Source organism: Pecten maximus, chromosome 4 (genome assembly GCF_902652985.1).
Source record: "Pecten maximus chromosome 4, xPecMax1.1, whole genome shotgun sequence".
In the NCBI taxonomy this organism is placed as follows: Eukaryota; Metazoa; Mollusca; class Bivalvia; order Pectinida; family Pectinidae; genus Pecten; species Pecten maximus.
The window spans coordinates 23,365,100-23,393,098 of NC_047018.1; the positions used below are offsets into that span (position 1 = coordinate 23,365,100).

The 27,999-nt window shown below is 33.0% G+C and overlaps 1 protein-coding gene across 1 annotated transcript in view; it reads right to left on the reverse strand.

The window, feature by feature from the left end:
- Nucleotides 1-618: 618 nt before the first annotated feature.
- LOC117326446 (multiple epidermal growth factor-like domains protein 10) overlaps nucleotides 619-27,999 on the reverse strand; it is a 52,873-nt gene continuing 25,492 nt past the window's right edge. Inside the window, exons 6-21 of the mRNA XM_033883195.1 lie at nucleotides 25,313-25,447; nucleotides 24,853-24,987; nucleotides 21,991-22,125; nucleotides 21,531-21,665; nucleotides 18,669-18,803; nucleotides 18,209-18,343; nucleotides 15,349-15,483; nucleotides 14,889-15,023; nucleotides 12,028-12,162; nucleotides 11,568-11,702; nucleotides 9,561-9,695; nucleotides 7,539-7,673; nucleotides 3,093-3,198; nucleotides 2,211-2,287; nucleotides 1,330-1,550; nucleotides 619-642 (exon numbers count right to left, since the gene is read on the reverse strand). Of these exons, the coding sequence (XP_033739086.1) occupies nucleotides 619-642; nucleotides 1,330-1,550; nucleotides 2,211-2,287; nucleotides 3,093-3,198; nucleotides 7,539-7,673; nucleotides 9,561-9,695; nucleotides 11,568-11,702; nucleotides 12,028-12,162; nucleotides 14,889-15,023; nucleotides 15,349-15,483; nucleotides 18,209-18,343; nucleotides 18,669-18,803; nucleotides 21,531-21,665; nucleotides 21,991-22,125; nucleotides 24,853-24,987; nucleotides 25,313-25,447 (2,048 nt within the window). The remainder of the gene's footprint in view (nucleotides 643-1,329; nucleotides 1,551-2,210; nucleotides 2,288-3,092; nucleotides 3,199-7,538; nucleotides 7,674-9,560; nucleotides 9,696-11,567; nucleotides 11,703-12,027; nucleotides 12,163-14,888; nucleotides 15,024-15,348; nucleotides 15,484-18,208; nucleotides 18,344-18,668; nucleotides 18,804-21,530; nucleotides 21,666-21,990; nucleotides 22,126-24,852; nucleotides 24,988-25,312; nucleotides 25,448-27,999) is intronic.

Sequence of the window (27,999 nt, forward strand, 5' to 3'; positions counted from 1 at the left end):
GATATAGTCTGATTATAGAACTGGGGTAGGCATGGTGTCTTTTAGGACTCCAGGTAGACTCGGAGTCCACTTGGAGTGCACTCCAAGTTTACCTGGAGTCCAAACGGAGTGCACTCCAAGTCCAAATGGAGTGCACTCGGAGTGCACTTGGGTGTAACCTTTAGTCTACACTCAACTGTATCTTAGATTTAGTAATATGATTATCAGAGTGAACCAGTTTTACCATTAAAAGGATTTGGACAATGCCAATCGATTTCATTTCTAAATACCAAAGGTTTCATATTTGCCAAATGATGAAACATCCCGTAATATGAATGATAACGCAAAATAACAGATTATGTATGTGTTTGAAAATTGTTTCTAACTAGTTGCATCACTACGCAGGTAAAAACAGTATTCAATTGACTTTGAGCCAAGAATAAAGAATTTGAATGCCCAGACAGAACCACACCTATTTCAAATACCTGTTATACGGTAAATATTTTATAGACATGTAAATATTATATAGACACATAAATATTGTATATACATGTAAAGATTGTATATGCGTGCATCGTTTCATACATACATCAATATAATTAGCATTGATGTAATCAGTGTAACCCTTCTTCTCTTTCTTTAGCACAACTCTGGAATGGTCATCTACAATGTAATTTGATTCAGTGAATGTTGTTAAATATGGTACATGTGTAATTGCAATATACATTGTATCCACAGCGTACAAATCGAATGTAAAAAATAATTTTGGTTTTGATTTCTCAGTATAAATAGCCATCGAATAATTTCATCCGACGTGATCATATCTATCCTTTATCATTTGGGTATTTCTCGTGCGAGTTTATTGTGATCAATCCCTAACCATCTTTTTGTGAGTCTGTAAGTATCGATTAAAACTTTGCTTTATGTTACGTAACCAGCTTACATGCGAATGTTGTTTTGAATCTATTCAGTTGTAAGTTCTGTGGCTGCTTTGATGCGTCATGCGGATGTTTCAAGCCATGCGATAAGCTCTGAAACATATCAATAGAAACACTGTCGCTCAGTGAAACACAAAACTTCAATTCACTTACTGTATGAAAAGTCTATAGATATGCACATGTATAGCATGAATAAAAAATATATCTATTGGTAACATAAATCAATCCACTGCAAGCAAGTGCAAAATTCATGGGACCGTAATGTTATAAGATTGTAGTTTTGCTTCTGTGGTACTATTATCTCGTTTCAGCTGGAAATTCAACACTGCACACCTAAAGACATATATAGTAACACGTTATATAGATTGCTACTTTTTTTCTTTTCTTTTTTTAATCTCTTCCATTCTTTTACCTTAAATTCTACCTCGTACATGGCATTTGCGTGTTTGGCGTTCACAGTATCCTTAAGGTCAGCTACAAAGAGTTTTGTCTCTCCTCGAACTTCAATGTCAACAGGCCCGTTTACATAAATAATCTCGTCCTCGTCTATGTCAGTATCTTTCACATGTGATAGTTTCTCTTCAGGAGTGGGCTTCGTATGTGTTTGGACAATATTTACATAAACGTTTTCACCTTGGACAGAAAAACAGGCGTTTGATTGTTTTTTAAGGTAAAAAGAATTCAGAAATAAAACAATGTGAATACTACCTCTCATTATGGTTTAGCAAAACATAGAAAAAGATTATTTGTTTACAAAGCTAAACTTGAAAACAACGCAGAATATAACATTCATCAATACTGATTTAAAGTTCTTATGTTCCGTTATTACCCAGCGAAGTAGTTCACAAGTAGTTCTAAGCGGTTCACAAATAATTATACGCAGCTATGCGGCCATCTGCTATATGGTATCATTACATGTATATCGGTTATACAGCCGAAGATGCCATTTGACGCTAATAGTACACAATTTGGTCCACGCTGCTGTATAACGTACTAACTTGGATACATAACACTATAACTAGTGACCTTTCGATCACCTACTCAGTTTCCCAATTCCGCGCCCTTATAGGATATAGTAATGTGTAAAAACATGAGAAAATAATACAACGTCCACAAAATGGACAGGGAACGGAAGACATGTCACAACGGACTAAGTAAAATCATCCTTTGTTGTTACGAAATGTGGGCAAGGATATGATTGATTCTAGATATATCATGAGATTGTTAAAAGGAACAGAGGATTAGATATTGCATTATACCAAATAATTTATCATGATTGGTAGGAAAACTGACCTGTTTTACCCGAATCTGTTCCTGTTAACGTGGTCATGGCAGCCATATGACTTTCTTTTCTGTGTGGTCTACGTCTTCTGAAGAAAGAAATATACACCAATATTGATAAAGCATGATAACATTCGATGTCCAAATAATAATATTCCCAACAAAATGAAAATATGTATTGGAAATTGATATTAAAATAGTAATACAAATAATAGACATTTCCGATTTTCAGACAGACGAACCGCATACACGGACTACTGTTTATTTGGGCGTCGTCTCAAAAGAGTATAACTTCACAAGGGTCAGATACTCAATATGTTATTGTAGATACATTGCAAATTTAAAGCATGTTAATTTTTTGTGAAAATATAAGTTAAACGTGCCCAACATGCCTATATTTTCATCAGTACATGTACTGGTAAGGCATTGTTTCATTTTACAACAACATTATTTAATGTTATATTTTGGTTGGTGGAGTCAAATTCTGATGATACGACGTAACCAAGGATAGTTCAGAGAATTTGTTTATTTTTAATTTGTTCATGATGTGCCCCAATACCTAAACTTTGTCGTATATACCTTTGTGTAGGATATGTGTATAATGACGTATGGCCAGTTTATCAGAATTTATAAATATTTCTCAACATACTGGCTTCATGCAACCGACTCCACATTACAAAAATAATATATATATAAGTTGCTTAGACTTAAATAGAAACAATAATTTGGTTAATATATATATAATATATACACATTTATAGAACTCTATCGTAGGCAAAGTGCAACACAACACAGACGAAAAAAAATGTGACCTCCAATTCAGCGGTATTTTGCGTCTGAGTCCGTGTTGGTGGTACGTCTACATAAAAATCGGAAGTGTCTGATAAAACTCACCGGACAACAAGAACAACTATCACAATGACAACCAAGACAGCAACTATGGCAGAAACACTTCCTCCTATGATGCCACTGTTATCTGGCATGCTATCCGCAGACAGTCCTGGATTATTACAACATTGGTTCATTTCTAAACAAGTGAAACTATATCTCGGTATCATTTAGTTTGCAATTACCTGAACCCAGTCGTTCAAAAGGTGATTCACTTATTCATTTGATTAGTGAAATTATTATCATTGTTTTACTTCAATCCTGTGTGTGTGTGTGTGTGTGTGTGTGTGTGTGTGTGTGTGTGTGTGTGTGTGTGTGTGCGTGTGTGTGTGTGTGTGTGTTTGTGTGTGCGCGCGCGTAAGAAAATACAAGTAATAAAAAACTGAGGATTGTCATAGTTTCCTTAAATTGTGTCAAGTTAGTTTTACCAGAAATAATTTTATCAGGATTTAAAAATTGTTAAAATGTGATTAGCCTTATCACGTTTTGAATAACTGGGCCCTGCATGCAGTATTGAATGAATTATAAATCATTGAATTAGTTAGAAGACATTGGATAACAACCCCCACTCTAACCTCTCCCCACCCCCACCCCATGCATGGATAGCTTAAAATTTCGATAACCTAGAGAACGATGATATGCGTTTAACCGGTGTAATAAAGTTTTTAGATTAACAGAATATTGGCACCCTGTCAGCGACCATAGTTTCTGTCAATTACAAAACAAGTCAAAATTGTGTTATAAATGTATGTTTTGTATAATTTGAGAATAACCGTTATAATATATAGATTAAGTAATATCTGTCTCATTCATTCAGAACAATTTTTAGTTCTATTTGTATATGTTTCAAGTAAGACCAGCTTATAAAACTTTTGAATTTACAAAACTAAAAACAATGTGAGACTTTCATTAAAGCATATTCATCGGCTTCAAACAGGCAAAAACATGTTTCTGAAATCAGTTTTAAAATAGCAGCACACATGTCTGTGCCTTGTGTAGATAACGAACTTTTGATGCATTTCATTTTAGTAGAGATACTAAGTAATCATTCTTATCATTAATGATTTTTATACATTTAAAAATATTCGTTCTGGACATTGGTCTTTTGTTTCAGTATACTATTTATGATTGTATTCATATAAACTTATGTTAGTTTATATTAATATGGAAATAATTAAATGTGTATATACCTAGATCGCAGGCACTACCCGTCCAGCCAGAGATACATCCCGGATTTACACACGTTCCATTTTGTTTATCACAGTCTGATGAGGCACAGTAACATTTCTGGATACAACCTTGGCCGAATGTACCGTTATCACAAACTAAAACATATGGAAGAGACCTTTTGGGTAATAAATTCAAATAACTGCAGAGACCAATCTATTTAAGAAAGAATTCAATATTTCGTTAAAAGTTATCACCAGAGTATACCTATATTATGCATCTTTCTCTAGACAGCTGTTGCAAAAGGAAATCATTGTATACATCAGACTTAATAAAGCTTAAATTTTATTTACCTTCACCACATGTTACACCCTTCCAGCCAGAGTAACACCCCGGGGTTATACACGTTCCGATTTGTTTGTTACAGTCAGATGTAGCACAGTGACAGTTCTGTTGACATTTTCGTCCGAATGTACCGTAATCACAAGCTTTACATAACAGATAACAGTTATATATTATATATATAGGCAATCTACCCAAGGTAGGCACCCCGAGGTATGTCATATCCTTCATAACCACATAAAAAGTATTGTTTTTCTTACAAAGTATTCTATATCTCAATTTTGCTTATTATGCATTCACACATAACGTTATTTCGAGAATTCATAAAAAAAAACACTTTGATTTCCAAGAAAACTCCACAGGAAATAGATAAATCCATATCCCTAAAAAGCACATTATGGTTGCGCAAAATTTCCTGTTTTCCTTTTTTAATTATAGATCAGCATGTTTTCATAAAATGACGTTCATTCTTAATTGGAGTACAGTATTTTGTTCATTTAATGAAGTCACTTCATATTTTTTCATTGTGACGCCACAATCATATTTGAAGGCTTGATTTCATGGATAGCTGAGCAATACCACCACGGAAAACATTGCTGAGATTAAGATAAAACAGTAATACACCCGCAGTTATGAGAAAACAAAATTATGTATGGGCTTATTTCATTTGGTAAACTACACCTGTAATGTTCCTATTGGAAGCAATTTTAACGATTTATGTAGATATAAATATCATTAATCATACCTACAATGTAATATCACTTAGACACATGCGACGATAAAGGTCGAATGAGTATTTACAATTGCGGAGGTTGATTTGATGAAGAAATAAAGTCCTATTCAGGCAGAATGCTAGAGTAAAGCACTGAAATGCATGCATTAATAGTCTCATTTTAAATATGAAAATACTTGTCTGTGATACGGTGATTACCTTAATGCGGATACAGTTGCATTCATTTTTAGTGTTTGTAGAATTAATGTTAATACTAAATGGTGTTTAAGATCTAACAACAGATTTCATATCTTATGATTTTTTGTTAGAGCTACAATGTATCATCCTTAAATGCAATATCAATTAAGTCACCTTTATTACAAGCATCACCCGTCCAGCCAGATGAGCATCCCGGAGTTATACACGTTCCATTTTGTTTATTACAGTCGGATGAAGCACAGTGACATCTCTGGTTACAACCGTGTCCAAATGTACTGTTATCACAGACTGAAAATATATGGTAAGAAAACCAACAATCAATTAAGGTAATTTCAAAAAAAAATCGCAACCTTAATGGTATGCATATATATATGTAGTTTTACCGAGAGAAATATATATATAATATATGTACAATTCGTATCCATGCATGTAAATACATTGCGATCCAGGTATTCATATCAATTTATAGACGACTTCCACAAAGATCATGTCAGGGTATCGGGCGGACCATCACTGCGCCATTGAAACGTTCTTTTATTAAGAACGCCGATGTGGCGCGGCGGTAGAAGCTGCGGTTATTTCTGGCTACTAGGCGATTGGGTGCCGTAGATCGTGGGTTCGAGGCCCGGTCAGGGCTGGAGTCAAAAAGTTGTCTTCCTTCGTCATTTGTGTTGCTAAGTTTTAGATATATATATAAATATATATTATATCCTTTGTTCTAATATGTTTTGACTTCTCTGTGTTATTTCCTTTATTTCTTCGATATGATAGACACCACAGGTATCGCCTTTCCAGGCAGTTTAACATCCTGGCGATGTACACGTTCCTGTTTGTTTGTTTGTTTGTTACAGTCTGATTTAGCACAATGGCAGTCCTTATTACAGCCTTGTACAGTCTGGTAAGTAATAACTACGATATAATCCTATATAGGTACTGGATCTTAACAAACAGATGTTCATTCGATGCGACTTACTAGAAATAGATCATTTGTCAAGTAGTAATAACGACAGTACAGGCAAGTGAATTGTCGAATTTTTGAAGCAATCTACCCCTTCATCAGGACACAAGCAAACTGCAAACAATCACACACACACATAGAACATGGAGCAGCTACACAAACACAGTGGGCACCAACAACAATAGATATAATCATGCTGCAAAAACAACCACCAAAATCAACCAGAACACATCCCTGGTAGTGCACGGACGGCAAAAGCAAATAAATAAACAAACAAACAATACAGCGAAAGGGTTTAACAAAGTAACATCGCGAGTTGAACCGGTGCTCCGGCACCCGCCCTATGCAGTGAAAGACTTTGTTCCCGCCTTTGAACGCGGTAGGCTCACCTCGTCCCGCAAATTTCAGCCCAAACAATGGGCAGCAGCGACAATCTCGGGTGGCAAATCCCACAACACTGACCAAAAGTAGCCTGTTTTAATGAAATCGAACAAACATCTTAACAATACAAATGTATTTATGCAGGAATGCATAATATAAACATTAAAAACAAAACAAAATAGCGGTCGAAAATTTCCACCTGGGCAACGACAACCGGGTGACTGCACCAGGATGACTCGTCACAAACCGACAAAATGCACTCACACAAACCATACAGCCAAACAGCTGCAGTCAATCGGCTGCTGCCTCATGCAAACCAACTCTCCAAGGGAATGTGCCCCGAGGTATTCAGGGGTGGGTTTCATTAATAAACTTATAGGGTGGCTATACTTTCTATAAGCAAAAATATAGATTAGCGTAATAAGGTTTGAAGAACAAACATATATATCCCTACTAAAATAGGATGGACAACAGGTAGAAAAAGGCGGGAATTCCCCAAATGGGAGTTTCCCTCGTCCGCTGTAAGGTAGATCATGAGTTCGAGGCCCGCGGTCAGGGCACGAGTCATGAAGTTGTTTGTAACTGTCCGTTATGAGCATTTTCGGGGTTTTGGTGTTTTTTTTAACGATTTATTAAATATGTTTGTTTTTTAACTCTTTATGATTGACATTACCTTCACCACATGTATCGCCTTTCCAGCCAGCGTAACATCCTGGCGATGTACATGTTCCTGTTTGTTTGTTACAGTCTGATTTAGCACAATGACAGTCCTTGTTACAGCTTTGTCCGTATTTTCCGTGGTCACAATCTTTTGCAAGCAAATAATAGTTGTATTAGACCTGTTCATTGAAAATCATTTTAAAGTACAAAATACAAATATATGCATGAGAATTTCATATAATGTTTCTGTATGTGAGAGCAAGCAAATGATATATATAAATAAGGTTTTTGTGTATATTTCTGTGAGTTTGTAAAAGAGTAATTGTATCGTATGTTCATTGCTGAAAAACTTTAATAAACAAGATCGGGTTTTCAATGAAGTATATATATATATATGTCAAAAACTGAGATTTGAGTACAAACCATACATCTGTAACATGTGAATATTGTTAATTGCGAAAAATGGGTTCGTCAATTGCATTTGATATTTCAATTTTTGAGCGTAAAGTTGCATCATCGATCTTTTTGCGAATTCTAAATCATTTGTGACCAAAAACACGCTCCGGAGATAAGAGAACCAACTTTAACAATGTCTTATTTTATTATATGTTCCAAAAGACAACTAGAATCCTATACCTTAAAAGTGGTCCTCTGATGCGCTGGTTTACATATTTTTTCTGGTTATATTTGAATAATATTTTCAACAATAAAGATATATTTTACATACGGTGTTTAGCATGAAAATACGCTGAGATAAAACAAATGTCTTGTAGATAAAACAAGAAGTAAAATAAAAGATCGATTTACTCCGTTTCAAAAAAAATGTAAGCAAACAGCCGGGTTGACAAGAGACATACATGGATAAGGTGTGAACAATTTCTATTCAGGTCGTCAGTTTTACTTGATATCATATGGTATTGATTGACTATATCAACGTAAGGTTTTGGTCATCCATTCACAGTTCACAGAAAACCTAATGACCATGGCGATCTATGCGGAAAGGATAAATAAAAGATGTTAAAGATATACCAACCTCCGAGTTTTGTGCACCATATTGAAAGTTTCATCAAAATATTTATATCATCATATGAAAAATCAGAAACTATAGATACATTTCAAAAACAGCCGTATCAATAACATTGTATTTGAACATGGCGAATTCGAGATACTGACACTTTGCATATATTGTTTTATATACAAATTCACTTCTCATAAAATTTCTTGAAATTTTCAATAAATCAAGAAACCATTATGTGCCAAAAAGATGCAAAATATTTTGGTGCACAAGAACCGGAAGTAGGTTTATCACTTTCCTGGAAATATGAACCAGCTAAAAATATGACTCAAAATTTCGACATTGTGTGTCTTTGAATTTGTGTTACATATCTATTGCGTAGTTTTTATATCTTTATTCGAGGTCATAATTAGCACTAAATCATACGTTTTAGACAATAAGTTCATTCAACCACATAAAATGTTTTTGACTTTGAAGTAATGATATCCAATTGTTATGTGATGTTACACAAATTAGAGCATCTTGTTTGACCTTAAAATTACAAATTTACCTATCCCAGATTATTCCCAAATTTTTACCATAATAAGTTTACATAATAAGCCAACTAATAAAAAAATATTTTCTGTGCTGCTATTAACACGTATATCAGATATAACAGTAACTTGACATATCGTATTTTATTTTCATTGGAGCTATTTCTAAACAAAAAAGACCTTTAAAACAAACATCGCCCTGCCAGAACAAAGTAACTCCCTTGAATTATTCAACTTCCATTTTGTTTGTACGAACAAATTTTGCACATTTACAGGTCTACTGCGGCCTTGTTCGAATGTACCTGTGCGGTTATCTTAGACTGAAAATATATGGTAGGAAGACTCACAAGAAATTCAGAAAATTTTAATACAACATATTGTCAATATTGCATGCATGTCTGCATAATTGTCCGTTATAAACATTTTCATATTTTTTAACGATTTATTAAATATGTTTGTTTTTTTAACTCTTTATGATTGACATTACCTTCACCACATGTATCGCCTTTCCAGCCAGCGTAACATCCTGGCGATGTACATGTTCCTGTTTGTTTGTTACAGTCTGATTTAGCACAATGACAGTCCTTGTTACAGCCTTGTCCATATTTCCCGTGGTCACAATCTTTTGCAAACAAATAATAGTTGTATTAGACCTATTCATTGAAAATCATTTTAAACTACAAAATACAAATATATGCATGAGAATATCATAATGTTTCTGTATGTGAGAGCAAGCAATTGATATATATAAATAAGGTTTTTGTGTATATTTCTGTGAGTTTGTAAAAGAGTAATTGTATCGTATGTTCATTGTTGAAAAACTTTAATAAACAAGATCGGGTTTTCAATGAAGCATATATATATATGTCAAAAACTGAGATTTGAGTACAAACCATACATCTGTAACATGTGAATATTGTTAATTGCGAAAAATGGGTTCGTCAATTGCATTTGATATTTCAATTTATGAGCGTAAAGTTGCATCATCGATCTTTTTGCGAATTCTAAATCATTTGTGACCAAAAACACGCTCCGGAGATAAGAGAACCAATTTTAACAATGTCTTATTTTATTATATGTTCCAAAAGACAGCTAGAATCCTATACCTTAAAAGTGGTCCTCTGATGCGCTGGTTTACATTTTTTTTCTGGTTATATTTGAATAATATTTTCAACAATAAAGATATACTTTACATACGGTGTTTAGCATAAAAATACGCTGAGATAAAACAAATGTCTTGTAGATAAAACAAGAAGTAAAATAAAAGATCGATTTACTCCGTTTCAAAAAAAATGTAAGCAAACAGCCGGGTTGACAAGAGACATACATGGATAAGGTGTGAAAAATTTCTATTCAGGTCGTCAGTTTTACTTGATATCATATGGTATTGATTGACTATATCAACGTAAGGTTTTGGTCATCCATTCACAGTTCACAGAAAACCTAATGACCATGGCGATCTATGCGGAAAGGATAAAGAAAAGATGTTAAAGATATACCCACCTCCGAGTTTTGTGCACCATATTGAAAGTTTCATCAAAATATTTATATCATCATATGAAAAATCAGAAACTATAGATACATTTCAAAAACAGCCGTATCAATAACATTGTATTTGAACATGGCGAATTCGAGATACTGACACTTTGCATATATTGTTTTATATACAAATTCACTTCTCATAAAATTTCTTGAAATTTTCAATAAATCAAGAAACCATTATGTGCCAAAAAGATGCAAAATATTTTGGTGCACAAGAACCGGAAGTAGGTTAATCACTTTCCTGGAAATATGAACCATTAAAAATATGACTCACAATTTCGACATTGTGTGTCTTTGAATTTGTGTTACATATCTATTGCGTAGTTTTTATATCTTTATTCGAGGTCATAATTAGCACTAAATCATACGTTTTAGACAATAAGTTCATTCAACCACATAAAATGTTTTTGACTTTGAAGTAATGATATCCAATTGTTATGTGATGTTACACAAATTAGAGCATCTTGTTTGACCTTAAAATTACAAATTTACCTATCCCAGATTATTCCCAAATTTTTACCATAATAAGTTTACATAATAAGCCAACTAATAAAAAATATTTTCGGTGCTGCTATTAACACGTATATCAGATATAACAGTAACTTGACATATCGTATTTTATTTTCATTGGAGCTATTTCTAAACAAAAACGACCTTTAAAACAAACATCGCCCTGCCAGAACAAAGTAACTCCCTTGAATTATTCAACTTCCATTTTGTTTGTACGAACAAATTTTGCACATTTACAGGTCTACTACGGCCTTGTTCGAATGTACCTGTGCGGTTATCTTAGACTGAAAATATATGGAAAGAAGACTCACAAGAAATTCAGAAAATTTCATATTGTCAATATTGCATGCATGTCTGCATAATTGTCCGTTATAAACATTTTCATATTTTTTAACGATTTATTAAATATGTTTGGTTTTTAACTCTTTATGATTGACATTACCTTCACCACATGTATCGCCTTTCCAGCCAGCGTAACATCCTGGCGATGTACATGTTCCTGTTTGTTTGTTACAGTCTGATTTAGCACAATGACAGTCCTTGTTACAGCCTTGTCCATATTTCCCGTGGTCACAAGCTTTTGCAAACAAATAATAGTTGTATATTACAAAGTACAAAACACAAGAATTGAGTCACGTTTGTGATTTTACATGAGAACAACTAACAAAGGTTTTCATTAGGAGTTTTGGATGAGATCAAAGTCGGTGTAACTATAGTATAATAAGAGGTGAAATCAGTACGATCATTAACGTAAAAATATCTTAACAATATCTTACACGCCTTACCCAGATATTGAATATATTGAAATGGCACAAGTATTGGACTATTTACATTTCTTAATCGAAATGTAACTTTATGATATAATGTACATTTACCTACAAAAACAACAGCAGAATAATTACCGTTATCACAAGCAACCCCCTGCCAGCCAGAGGAGCACCCTGGACTGATACACGTTCCATTTTGTTTACTACAGTCAGACGTAGCACAGTGACAGGTCTGGTTACAGCCTTGTCCGAATTTACGTTCATCACAAACTGACAAAATATCAAACAAAATCTTTTATTACAACTTCAAGGTGGCACACTTTTGTTCATAATGATTAGGTATATCGATCGTTAGGTTTTATTTCCCTTACAAAATGTTCATCTAATCTATCTTGTACCAAAACAGTTTACAAATTATTAGAATTTTTAGTATTTTGAAGTGATTTTGCTTTTATAACAATGTACATTGTTCTCAGGGGTCAACCTATGTAATACACAAGGTACCAAACTTGTGTAAATGTGATATAAACTGGGTAACAGAAGGCCTGTTATCAGTGTAGCCTATACTGACTGTACAGATAACATTACAGTTGTATATGATAAGTTCATCAGAAATACAGTGTATGTATATGATCAAATGTGAGATATTCATCAGTTTTAAGGAAAAGCATTGTAAATACCGCTTGTATAAATATCTATGGCGGAGTTAGGAAATACCAACCGGAGTTAGGAAATGGCAGGAACAACACTTCTACTTGAATGAAGACAAATTGGGAAAAAATCTATAAAATTCCGTTTAATGTTTCCCGCAGTTCAAAGTTACAATGGTTTCAACTGAGAATTATTCACGATATTCTAGTCACAAATGCTTTTCCATTTTAAACACATATAAGTGCAAGTCCTTTATGTTCATTCTGTGATAGTGAACCAGAGAAAGTAACGCATTTGCTCTGGGAATGTGTATGTGTACAAGAATTATTACAGGAATTTGAAAACTTAGTTGATATATTGTTTATTGCTTTTTCTACATGTATTTATTATCTTCATATGCCAACCCTGTTGATAATGAAATCATTATCATAATTAAATACTATATATATAAAAAAAAAAGATGCTTCAACAAAGCTTTAAATCTAACAGCTCTTGTTAATGATATCAAGGATCATTTTACTGTTCAAAAATATATCAACGAAGGGAATAATGTACACAAAAAATGATTTTTGAAAATAATTGGAAGAAACGGATGCCATTATTAGAGCTATACTGAATATTTTCTTCATGGCAGTGTCGAATCTATGTTCAATTTTCGTAAAGCAGTTTTCGAATTAAATTATTTTACTTTGATATCTACATCACTATTTTTGGATCTCCCTCCCCCTCTCCTTTCTCTTTCCCTTCTTTTCTCTGTTTTTTATCTTTGTTTACATGTACAAATTAATTATGTATGTAAGCGTGTGTTTGAAAGTGTATGTGTATGTATGTTTGCAAGCGTAAGTATGTGTGCGAGGTGGTGTGTGTCCATGTGCCATGTGTATGAACATCTATGTTTGTTTTTGTTTGTATGTTTGTGAGTACAGAAATAAGATATATATATACATATACATTTATGTACCATACAGGTTTTTTACAAGTGCTGGCAAAATCTGCTAGGTCAGAAGGCAAGGCGCTTTATGTCCGGGTACCTGCGGGTAGACATTTAACATGTGTCGTTGCCTTTGCATGCAATTGTAATACTAAGTTTTGGCTGCGGCCATTGTCATACTAAATTCATAAATTGATAAGCCTGCTCGCCATATTCTGAGGCTGTATACGTTTCATATTAAATGAGGCTGCGGTCATTTAAATCCAAATTCATTGTTTGTTTTTTGTTATAAATAGGGAAAGTATACTAAAATAATTGACTATATAAACGTAAGGTTTTCGTAATCCGTTCACAGTTCACAGAAAACCAAATGACCATGGTTATCTATGCGGAAAGGATAAAGAAAAGATGTTAATGATATACCTCCGCGTTTGGTACACCATATCAAAAGTTTCATCAAAATATTTATATCATCATTTGAAAAATCAGAAACTATAGATACATTTCAAAAACAGCCGTATCAATAACATTGTATTTGAACATGGCGAATTCGAGATACTGACACTTTGCATATATTGTTTTATATACAAATTCACTTCTCATAAAATTTCTTGAAATTTTCAATAAATCAGGAAAACTTTATGTGCCAAAAAGATGCAAAATATTTTGGTGCACAAGAACCGGAAGTAGGTTTATCACTTTCCTGGAAATATGAACCAGCTAAAAATATGACTCAAAATTTCGACATTGTGTGTCTTTGAATTTGTGTTACATATCTATTGCGTAGTTTTTATATCTTTATTCGAGGTCATAATTAGCACTAAATCATACGTTTTAGACAATAAGTTCATTCAACCACATAAAATGTTTTTGACTTGAAGTAATGATATCCAATCTTTATGCGATGTTACACAAATTAGAGCATCTTGTTTGACCTTAAAATTACAAATTTACCTATCCCAGATTATTCCCAAATTTTTACCATAATAAGTTTACATAATAAGCCAACTAATAAAAAAATATTTTCGGTGCTGCTATTAACACGTATATCAGATATAACAGTAACTTGACATATCGTATTTTATTTTCATTGGGGCTATTTCTAAACAAAAACCACCTTTAAAACAAACATCGCCCTGTCAGAAAAAGTAACTCCCTTGAGTTATTCAACTTCCATTTTGTTTGTACGAACAAATTTTGCACATTTACAGGTCTACTACGGCCTTGTTCGAATGTACCTGTGCGGTTATCTTAGACTGAAAATATATGGAAAGAAGACTCACAAGAAATTCAGAAAATTTCATATTGTCAATATTGCATGCATGTCTGCATAATTGTCCGTTATAAACATTTTCATATTTTTTAACGATTTATTAAATATGTTTGGTTTTTAACTCTTTATGATTGACACTACCTTCACCACATGTATCGCCTTTCCAGCCAGCGTAACATCCTGGCGATGTACATGTTCCTGTTGGTTTGTTACAGTCTGATTTAGCACAATGACAGTCCTTGTTACAGCCTTGTCCATATTTCCCGTGGTCACAAGCTTTTGCAAACAAATAATAGTTGTATATTACAAAGTACAAAACACAAGAATTGAGTCACGTTTGTGATTTTACATGAGAACAACTAACAAAGGTTTTCATTAGGAGTTTTGGATGAGATCAAAGTCGGTGTAACTATAGTATAATAAGAGGTGAAATCAGTACGATCATTAACGTAAAAATATCTTAACAATATCTTACACGCCTTACCCAGATATTGAATATATTGAAATGGCACAAGTATTGGACTATTTACATTTCTTAATCGAAATGTAACTTTATGATATAATGTACATTTACCTACAAAAACAACAGCAGAATAATTACCGTTATCACAAGCAACCCCCTGCCAGCCAGAGGAGCACCCTGGACTGATACACGTTCCATTTTGTTTACTACAGTCAGACGTAGCACAGTGACAGGTCTGGTTACAGCCTTGTCCGAATTTACGTTCATCACAAACTGACAAAATATCAAACAAAATCTTTTATTACAACTTCAAGGTGGCACACTTTTGTTCATAATGATTAGGTATATCGATCGTTAGGTTTTATTTCCCTTACAAAATGTTCATCTAATCTATCTTGTACCAAAACAGTTTACAAATTATTAGAATTTTTAGTATTTTGAAGTGATTTTGCTTTTATAACAATGTACATTGTTCTCAGGGGTCAACCTATGTAATACACAAGGTACCAAACTTGTGTAAATGTGATATAAACTGGGTAACAGAAGGCCTGTTATCAGTGTAGCCTATACTGACTGTACAGATAACATTACAGTTGTATATGATAAGTTCATCAGAAATACAGTGTATGTATATGATCAAATGTGAGATATTCATCAGTTTTAAGGAAAAGCATTGTAAATACCGCTTGTATAAATATCTATGGCGGAGTTAGGAAATACCAACCGGAGTTAGGAAATGGCAGGAACAACACTTCTACTTGAATGAAGACAAATTGGGAAAAAATCTATAAAATTCCGTTTAATGTTTCCCGCAGTTCAAAGTTACAATGGTTTCAACTGAGAATTATTCACGATATTCTAGTCACAAATGCTTTTCCATTTTAAACACATATAAGTGCAAGTCCTTTATGTTCATTCTGTGATAGTGAACCAGAGAAAGTAACGCATTTGCTCTGGGAATGTGTATGTGTACAAGAATTATTACAGGAATTTGAAAACTTAGTTGATATATTGTTTATTGCTTTTTCTACATGTATTTATTATCTTCATATGCCAACCCTGTTGATAATGAAATCATTATCATAATTAAATACTATATATATAAAAAAAAAGATGCTTCAACAAAGCTTTAAATCTAACAGCTCTTGTTAATGATATCAAGGATCATTTTACTGTTCAAAAATATATCAACGAAGGGAATAATGTACACAAAAAATGATTTTTGAAAATAATTGGAAGAAACGGATGCCATTATTAGAGCTATACTGAATATTTTCTTCATGGCAGTGTCGAATCTATGTTCAATTTTCGTAAAGCAGTTTTCGAATTAAATTATTTTACTTTGATATCTACATCACTATTTTTGGATCTCCCTCCCCCTCTCCTTTCTCTTTCCCTTCTTTTCTCTGTTTTTTATCTTTGTTTACATGTACAAATTAATTATGTATGTAAGCGTGTGTTTGAAAGTGTATGTGTATGTATGTTTGCAAGCGTAAGTATGTGTGCGAGGTGGTGTGTGTCCATGTGCCATGTGTATGAACATCTATGTTTGTTTTTGTTTGTATGTTTGTGAGTACAGAAATAAGATATATATATACATATACATTTATGTACCATACAGGTTTTTTACAAGTGCTGGCAAAATCTGCTAGGTCAGAAGGCAAGGCGCTTTATGTCCGGGTACCTGCGGGTAGACATTTAACATGTGTCGTTGCCTTTGCATGCAATTGTAATACTAAGTTTTGGCTGCGGCCATTGTCATACTAAATTCATAAATTGATAAGCCTGCTCGCCATATTCTGAGGCTGTATACGTTTCATATTAAATGAGGCTGCGGTCATTTAAATCCAAATTCATTGTTTGTTTTTTGTTATAAATAGGGAAAGTATACTAAAATAATTGACTATATAAACGTAAGGTTTTCGTAATCCGTTCACAGTTCACAGAAAACCAAATGACCATGGTTATCTATGCGGAAAGGATAAAGAAAAGATGTTAATGATATACCTCCGCGTTTGGTACACCATATCAAAAGTTTCATCAAAATATTTATATCATCATTTGAAAAATCAGAAACTATAGATACATTTCAAAAACAGCCGTATCAATAACATTGTATTTGAACATGGCGAATTCGAGATACTGACACTTTGCATATATTGTTTTATATACAAATTCACTTCTCATAAAATTTCTTGAAATTTTCAATAAATCAGGAAAACTTTATGTGCCAAAAAGATGCAAAATATTTTGGTGCACAAGAACCGGAAGTAGGTTTATCACTTTCCTGGAAATATGAACCAGCTAAAAATATGACTCAAAATTTCGACATTGTGTGTCTTTGAATTTGTGTTACATATCTATTGCGTAGTTTTTATATCTTTATTCGAGGTCATAATTAGCACTAAATCATACGTTTTAGACAATAAGTTCATTCAACCACATAAAATGTTTTTGACTTGAAGTAATGATATCCAATCTTTATGCGATGTTACACAAATTAGAGCATCTTGTTTGACCTTAAAATTACAAATTTACCTATCCCAGATTATTCCCAAATTTTTACCATAATAAGTTTACATAATAAGCCAACTAATAAAAAAATATTTTCGGTGCTGCTATTAACACGTATATCAGATATAACAGTAACTTGACATATCGTATTTTATTTTCATTGGGGCTATTTCTAAACAAAAACCACCTTTAAAACAAACATCGCCCTGTCAGAAAAAGTAACTCCCTTGAGTTATTCAACTTCCATTTTGTTTGTACGAACAAATTTTGCACATTTACAGGTCTACTACGGCCTTGTTCGAATGTACCTGTGCGGTTATCTTAGACTGAAAATATATGGAAAGAAGACTCACAAGAAATTCAGAAAATTTCATATTGTCAATATTGCATGCATGTCTGCATAATTGTCCGTTATAAACATTTTCATATTTTTTAACGATTTATTAAATATGTTTGGTTTTTAACTCTTTATGATTGACACTACCTTCACCACATGTATCGCCTTTCCAGCCAGCGTAACATCCTGGCGATGTACATGTTCCTGTTGGTTTGTTACAGTCTGATTTAGCACAATGACAGTCCTTGTTACAGCCTTGTCCATATTTCCCGTGGTCACAAGCTTTTGCAAACAAATAATAGTTGTATATTACAAAGTACAAAACACAAGAATTGAGTCACGTTTGTGATTTTACATGAGAACAACTAACAAAGGTTTTCATTAGGAGTTTTGGATGAGATCAAAGTCGGTGTAACTATAGTATAATAAGAGGTGAAATCAGTACGATCATTAACGTAAAAATATCTTAACAATATCTTACACGCCTTACCCAGATATTGAATATATTGAAATGGCACAAGTATTGGACTATTTACATTTCTTAATCGAAATGTAACTTTATGATATAATGTACATTTACCTACAAAAACAACAGCAGAATAATTACCGTTATCACAAGCAACCCCCTGCCAGCCAGAGGAGCACCCTGGACTGATACACGTTCCATTTTGTTTACTACAGTCAGACGTAGCACAGTGACAGGTCTGGTTACAGCCTTGTCCGAATTTACGTTCATCACAAACTGACAAAATATCAAACAAAATCTTTTATTACAACTTCAAGGTGGCACACTTTTGTTCATAATGATTAGGTATATCGATCGTTAGGTTTTATTTCCCTTACAAAATGTTCATCTAATCTATCTTGTACCAAAACAGTTTACAAATTATTAGAATTTTTAGTATTTTGAAGTGATTTTGCTTTTATAACAATGTACATTGTTCTCAGGGGTCAACCTATGTAATACACAAGGTACCAAACTTGTGTAAATGTGATATAAACTGGGTAACAGAAGGCCTGTTATCAGTGTAGCCTATACTGACTGTACAGATAACATTACAGTTGTATATGATAAGTTCATCAGAAATACAGTGTATGTATATGATCAAATGTGAGATATTCATCAGTTTTAAGGAAAAGCATTGTAAATACCGCTTGTATAAATATCTATGGCGGAGTTAGGAAATACCAACCGGAGTTAGGAAATGGCAGGAACAACACTTCTACTTGAATGAAGACAAATTGGGAAAAAATCTATAAAATTCCGTTTAATGTTTCCCGCAGTTCAAAGTTACAATGGTTTCAACTGAGAATTATTCACGATATTCTAGTCACAAATGCTTTTCCATTTTAAACACATATAAGTGCAAGTCCTTTATGTTCATTCTGTGATAGTGAACCAGAGAAAGTAACGCATTTGCTCTGGGAATGTGTATGTGTACAAGAATTATTACAGGAATTTGAAAACTTAGTTGATATATTGTTTATTGCTTTTTCTACATGTATTTATTATCTTCATATGCCAACCCTGTTGATAATGAAATCATTATCATAATTAAATACTATATATATAAAAAAAAAAAGATGCTTCAACAAAGCTTTAAATCTAACAGCTCTTGTTAATGATATCAAGGATCATTTTACTGTTCAAAAATATATCAACGAAGGGAATAATGTACACAAAAAATGATTTTTGAAAATAATTGGAAGAAACGGATGCCATTATTAGAGCTATACTGAATATTTTCTTCATGGCAGTGTCGAATCTATGTTCAATTTTCGTAAAGCAGTTTTCGAATTAAATTATTTTACTTTGATATCTACATCACTATTTTTGGATCTCCCTCCCCCTCTCCTTTCTCTTTCCCTTCTTTTCTCTGTTTTTTATCTTTGTTTACATGTACAAATTAATTATGTATGTAAGCGTGTGTTTGAAAGTGTATGTGTATGTATGTTTGCAAGCGTAAGTATGTGTGCGAGGTGGTGTGTGTCCATGTGCCATGTGTATGAACATCTATGTTTGTTTTTGTTTGTATGTTTGTGAGTACAGAAATAAGATATATATATACATATACATTTATGTACCATACAGGTTTTTTACAAGTGCTGGCAAAATCTGCTAGGTCAGAAGGCAAGGCGCTTTATGTCCGGGTACCTGCGGGTAGACATTTAACATGTGTCGTTGCCTTTGCATGCAATTGTAATACTAAGTTTTGGCTGCGGCCATTGTCATACTAAATTCATAAATTGATAAGCCTGCTCGCCATATTCTGAGGCTGTATACGTTTCATATTAAATGAGGCTGCGGTCATTTAAATCCAAATTCATTGTTTGTTTTTTGTTATAAATAGGGAAAGTATACTAAAATAATTGACTATATAAACGTAAGGTTTTCGTAATCCGTTCACAGTTCACAGAAAACCAAATGACCATGGTTATCTATGCGGAAAGGATAAAGAAAAGATGTTAATGATATACCTCCGCGTTTGGTACACCATATCAAAAGTTTCATCAAAATATTTATATCATCATTTGAAAAATCAGAAACTATAGATACATTTCAAAAACAGCCGTATCAATAACATTGTATTTGAACATGGCGAATTCGAGATACTGACACTTTGCATATATTGTTTTATATACAAATTCACTTCTCATAAAATTTCTTGAAATTTTCAATAAATCAGGAAAACTTTATGTGCCAAAAAGATGCAAAATATTTTGGTGCACAAGAACCGGAAGTAGGTTTATCACTTTCCTGGAAATATGAACCAGCTAAAAATATGACTCAAAATTTCGACATTGTGTGTCTTTGAATTTGTGTTACATATCTATTGCGTAGTTTTTATATCTTTATTCGAGGTCATAATTAGCACTAAATCATACGTTTTAGACAATAAGTTCATTCAACCACATAAAATGTTTTTGACTTGAAGTAATGATATCCAATCTTTATGCGATGTTACACAAATTAGAGCATCTTGTTTGACCTTAAAATTACAAATTTACCTATCCCAGATTATTCCCAAATTTTTACCATAATAAGTTTACATAATAAGCCAACTAATAAAAAAATATTTTCGGTGCTGCTATTAACACGTATATCAGATATAACAGTAACTTGACATATCGTATTTTATTTTCATTGGGGCTATTTCTAAACAAAAACCACCTTTAAAACAAACATCGCCCTGTCAGAAAAAGTAACTCCCTTGAGTTATTCAACTTCCATTTTGTTTGTACGAACAAATTTTGCACATTTACAGGTCTACTACGGCCTTGTTCGAATGTACCTGTGCGGTTATCTTAGACTGAAAATATATGGAAAGAAGACTCACAAGAAATTCAGAAAATTTCATATTGTCAATATTGCATGCATGTCTGCATAATTGTCCGTTATAAACATTTTCATATTTTTTAACGATTTATTAAATATGTTTGGTTTTTAACTCTTTATGATTGACACTACCTTCACCACATGTATCGCCTTTCCAGCCAGCGTAACATCCTGGCGATGTACATGTTCCTGTTGGTTTGTTACAGTCTGATTTAGCACAATGACAGTCCTTGTTACAGCCTTGTCCATATTTCCCGTGGTCACAAGCTTTTGCAAACAAATAATAGTTGTATATTACAAAGTACAAAACACAAGAATTGAGTCACGTTTGTGATTTTACATGAGAACAACTAACAAAGGTTTTCATTAGGAGTTTTGGATGAGATCAAAGTCGGTGTAACTATAGTATAATAAGAGGTGAAATCAGTACGATCATTAACGTAAAAATATCTTAACAATATCTTACACGCCTTACCCAGATATTGAATATATTGAAATGGCACAAGTATTGGACTATTTACATTTCTTAATCGAAATGTAACTTTATGATATAATGTACATTTACCTACAAAAACAACAGCAGAATAATTACCGTTATCACAAGCAACCCCCTGCCAGCCAGAGGAGCACCCTGGACTGATACACGTTCCATTTTGTTTACTACAGTCAGACGTAGCACAGTGACAGGTCTGGTTACAGCCTTGTCCGAATTTACGTTCATCACAAACTGACAAAATATCAAACAAAATCTTTTATTACAACTTCAAGGTGGCACACTTTTGTTCATAATGATTAGGTATATCGATCGTTAGGTTTTATTTCCCTTACAAAATGTTCATCTAATCTATCTTGTACCAAAACAGTTTACAAATTATTAGAATTTTTAGTATTTTGAAGTGATTTTGCTTTTATAACAATGTACATTGTTCTCAGGGGTCAACCTATGTAATACACAAGGTACCAAACTTGTGTAAATGTGATATAAACTGGGTAACAGAAGGCCTGTTATCAGTGTAGCCTATACTGACTGTACAGATAACATTACAGTTGTATATGATAAGTTCATCAGAAATACAGTGTATGTATATGATCAAATGTGAGATATTCATCAGTTTTAAGGAAAAGCATTGTAAATACCGCTTGTATAAATATCTATGGCGGAGTTAGGAAATACCAACCGGAGTTAGGAAATGGCAGGAACAACACTTCTACTTGAATGAAGACAAATTGGGAAAAAATCTATAAAATTCCGTTTAATGTTTCCCGCAGTTCAAAGTTACAATGGTTTCAACTGAGAATTATTCACGATATTCTAGTCACAAATGCTTTTCCATTTTAAACACATATAAGTGCAAGTCCTTTATGTTCATTCTGTGATAGTGAACCAGAGAAAGTAACGCATTTGCTCTGGGAATGTGTATGTGTACAAGAATTATTACAGGAATTTGAAAACTTAGTTGATATATTGTTTATTGCTTTTTCTACATGTATTTATTATCTTCATATGCCAACCCTGTTGATAATGAAATCATTATCATAATTAAATACTATATATATAAAAAAAAAAAGATGCTTCAACAAAGCTTTAAATCTAACAGCTCTTGTTAATGATATCAAGGATCATTTTACTGTTCAAAAATATATCAACGAAGGGAATAATGTACACAAAAAATGATTTTTGAAAATAATTGGAAGAAACGGATGCCATTATTAGAGCTATACTGAATATTTTCTTCATGGCAGTGTCGAATCTATGTTCAATTTTCGTAAAGCAGTTTTCGAATTAAATTATTTTACTTTGATATCTACATCACTATTTTTGGATCTCCCTCCCCCTCTCCTTTCTCTTTCCCTTCTTTTCTCTGTTTTTTATCTTTGTTTACATGTACAAATTAATTATGTATGTAAGCGTGTGTTTGAAAGTGTATGTGTATGTATGTTTGCAAGCGTAAGTATGTGTGCGAGGTGGTGTGTGTCCATGTGCCATGTGTATGAACATCTATGTTTGTTTTTGTTTGTATGTTTGTGAGTACAGAAATAAGATATATATATACATATACATTTATGTACCATACAGGTTTTTTACAAGTGCTGGCAAAATCTGCTAGGTCAGAAGGCAAGGCGCTTTATGTCCGGGTACCTGCGGGTAGACATTTAACATGTGTCGTTGCCTTTGCATGCAATTGTAATACTAAGTTTTGGCTGCGGCCATTGTCATACTAAATTCATAAATTGATAAGCCTGCTCGCCATATTCTGAGGCTGTATACGTTTCATATTAAATGAGGCTGCGGTCATTTAAATCCAAATTCATTGTTTGTTTTTTGTTATAAATAGGGAAAGTATACTAAAATAATTGACTATATAAACGTAAGGTTTTCGTAATCCGTTCACAGTTCACAGAAAACCAAATGACCATGGTTATCTATGCGGAAAGGATAAAGAAAAGATGTTAATGATATACCTCCGCGTTTGGTACACCATATCAAAAGTTTCATCAAAATATTTATATCATCATTTGAAAAATCAGAAACTATAGATACATTTCAAAAACAGCCGTATCAATAACATTGTATTTGAACATGGCGAATTCGAGATACTGACACTTTGCATATATTGTTTTATATACAAATTCACTTCTCATAAAATTTCTTGAAATTTTCAATAAATCAGGAAAACTTTATGTGCCAAAAAGATGCAAAATATTTTGGTGCACAAGAACCGGAAGTAGGTTTATCACTTTCCTGGAAATATGAACCAGCTAAAAATATGACTCAAAATTTCGACATTGTGTGTCTTTGAATTTGTGTTACATATCTATTGCGTAGTTTTTATATCTTTATTCGAGGTCATAATTAGCACTAAATCATACGTTTTAGACAATAAGTTCATTCAACCACATAAAATGTTTTTGACTTGAAGTAATGATATCCAATCTTTATGCGATGTTACACAAATTAGAGCATCTTGTTTGACCTTAAAATTACAAATTTACCTATCCCAGATTATTCCCAAATTTTTACCATAATAAGTTTACATAATAAGCCAACTAATAAAAAAATATTTTCGGTGCTGCTATTAACACGTATATCAGATATAACAGTAACTTGACATATCGTATTTTATTTTCATTGGGGCTATTTCTAAACAAAAACCACCTTTAAAACAAACATCGCCCTGTCAGAAAAAGTAACTCCCTTGAGTTATTCAACTTCCATTTTGTTTGTACGAACAAATTTTGCACATTTACAGGTCTACTACGGCCTTGTTCGAATGTACCTGTGCGGTTATCTTAGACTGAAAATATATGGAAAGAAGACTCACAAGAAATTCAGAAAATTTCATATTGTCAATATTGCATGCATGTCTGCATAATTGTCCGTTATAAACATTTTCATATTTTTTTAACGATTGTTAAATATGTTTGGTTTTTAACTCTTTATGATTGACACTACCTTCACCACATGTATCGCCTTTCCAGCCAGCGTAACATCCTGGCGATGTACATGTTCCTGTTGGTTTGTTACAGTCTGATTTAGCACAATGACAGTCCTTGTTACAGCCTTGTCCATATTTCCCGTGGTCACAAGCTTTTGCAAACAAATAATAGTTGTATATTACAAAGTACAAAACACAAGAATTGAGTCACGTTTGTGATTTTACATGAGAACAACTAACAAAGGTTTTCATTAGGAGTTTTGGATGAGATCAAAGTCGGTGTAACTATAGTATAATAAGAGGTGAAATCAGTACGATCATTAACGTAAAAATATCTTAACAATATCTTACACGCCTTACCCAGATATTGAATATATTGAAATGGCACAAGTATTGGACTATTTACATTTCTTAATCGAAATGTAACTTTATGATATAATGTACATTTACCTACAAAAACAACAGCAGAATAATTACCGTTATCACAAGCAACCCCCTGCCAGCCAGAGGAGCACCCTGGACTGATACACGTTCCATTTTGTTTACTACAGTCAGACGTAGCACAGTGACAGGTCTGGTTACAGCCTTGTCCGAATTTACGTTCATCACAAACTGACAAAATATCAAACAAAATCTTTTATTACAACTTCAAGGTGGCACACTTTTGTTCATAATGATTAGGTATATCGATCGTTAGGTTTTATTTCCCTTACAAAATGTTCATCTAATCTATCTTGTACCAAAACAGTTTACAAATTATTAGAATTTTTAGTATTTTGAAGTGATTTTGCTTTTATAACAATGTACATTGTTCTCAGGGGTCAACCTATGTAATACACAAGGTACCAAACTTGTGTAAATGTGATATAAACTGGGTAACAGAAGGCCTGTTATCAGTGTAGCCTATACTGACTGTACAGATAACATTACATTTGTATATGATAAGTTCATCAGAAATACAGTGTATGTATATGATCAAATGTGAGATATTCATCAGTTTTAAGGAAAAGCATTGTAAATACCTTTTGTATAAAGATCTATGGCGCAAATTGTTATGTTTCGACCTAAACAAGATCGGGTTTTTAATGAAGTATATATATATGTCAAAAATTGAGATTTGAGTAAAAACCATACTTCTGTAACATCTGAATATTGTTATTTGCTAAAAATGTGTCATTATATGACCGCAAAGTTGCATCATCGATCTATTTGCGAATTCCAAATCATTTGTGGCATAAAGTGCTTCAGAGATCAGAGAACCAACCTTAACAATGTCTTACTTTACGATATGTTCCATATAAATATGTTTATATAAGGTGTTTAGCAATAAAATACGTTGAGATAAAAAAAAGATGTCATGTGAATAAAAGAAGAGTAATATAAAAGATCGATTTACTCCGTTCCAAATAGAATATAATCAAACTGACGGGTTGACAAGAGACATACATGTACATGGATAAGGTGTGTACAATTCCTATTCAGGTCGTCAGTTTTACTTGATATCATAAATTATGGGATTGATTGACTCTATAATCGTAAGGTTTTGGTAATCTGTTCACAATACACAGAAAACCAATTGACCATGGCGATCTATACTGAAAGGATAAAGAAAATATATACATGATACACCCACTTCCGGTTCTTGTGCACCATATTAAAATTTTCATCAAAATATTTATATCATCATTTGAAAAATCAGAAACTAAAGATAAATTCCAAAAACAGCGTATCAATAACATTGTATTTGAATATGGCTTTTTCGAAATACTGTATACAATATTGTTTTACATGTAAATTCACTTGTCATTAAATTTCTTGAAATTTTCAATAAATCAAGAAAACATTATGCGCCTACAAGTTTCAAAATGATTTTGGTGCACAAGAATCGGAAGTAGGTTTTTCACTTCCTTGGGAATCTGAAACAGCTAACAATATGACTCGAAATTTCGACATTTTGCATCTTTGAATTTGCGTAACATATTTACTGCGAATTCTTTATCACTTTATTTGAGGTCACAACTTTCTTTCTTTTTTTTTTCTTTTTTTTTTCATTTTTTAAAGTATTTGTTACGTGATGTTACTAAAATTACATCATCTGGAAATTTGACCTTTAGATTACCAATTACCTGACCCAGATCATTCCCAAATTTTTACCATATTAAGTTTACATAATGACCCAACTAATAACAAGATATTTTTGGTCCAAAAGGACCGTAAAAGGGTATATCGTTTGCAAAAGAAATCTATCACGGCTAAAAATGTGACTAAACAATTCGACGTTTTTGTTTTTAATTTGATGTTAAATATCCATGGAGTATATTTTCTCTGAATATTTTGATTCATAATTTGCAGCAAATCATACTCCTTAGAAAATAAAACAGACTACATAAGATAATATTTTGATACAGGTTTGGATGAAAACCTAACTCTAAAGGTACTACAAATAACATCTAGTAGTTTGGGTCAAATTGGATTGTGCACAAAATTTTATTGTGTGGTCAAAATGATTATCAGAAAACCTGTTCACAGTGACAAGTTACCAAAGCAACGCTTTTTTTGAGGGAAAAAAGCTGCAAGCACATCTTTACATGATCATTTATATGACGGTTTTGAGCTTGCCGCTGGCACGTACATTCCGGCTCACTTGCAATATGGCCGACATAGACCAGATTTGGACAATCGTAGTTTCCTAAGTTTGTATAGAGGAGTTGTGTGAGGAAGGTGAAGAAGAAGATATGTTTACACTGCTTTGGAGATGCTTGTCGATGTCATATGCTTAATATACAGCTAACATGTTGTTTATATAGCGGAAGTATTGTAAAGAAGAGTAAAATAAGTTGATGTAGAATCTAGTAACTTTTCACTTTATCACATGAAAGCCAGTTTTTAACGATTTTGCACTGGGGTACAATCAATTGTATTTATGCAATATCCATTCCCATATTTCAGGAATATGACGACAGGAAGAAAATAATCAGAAATGTAAAGCAGTTTGGTGAATGCATACATTTATTTTATTGATGTCAAATCAAACCGTCAAGTCTTGAAATCATATTGGAAAAAAGAGTTTATTAAGTGCTCATTACACAAAATACCAATGTATCTGCTCAAATACAATGGGGAATTGTATTTGAATTCAGTAGTCTACTGTCATAAGAATCACG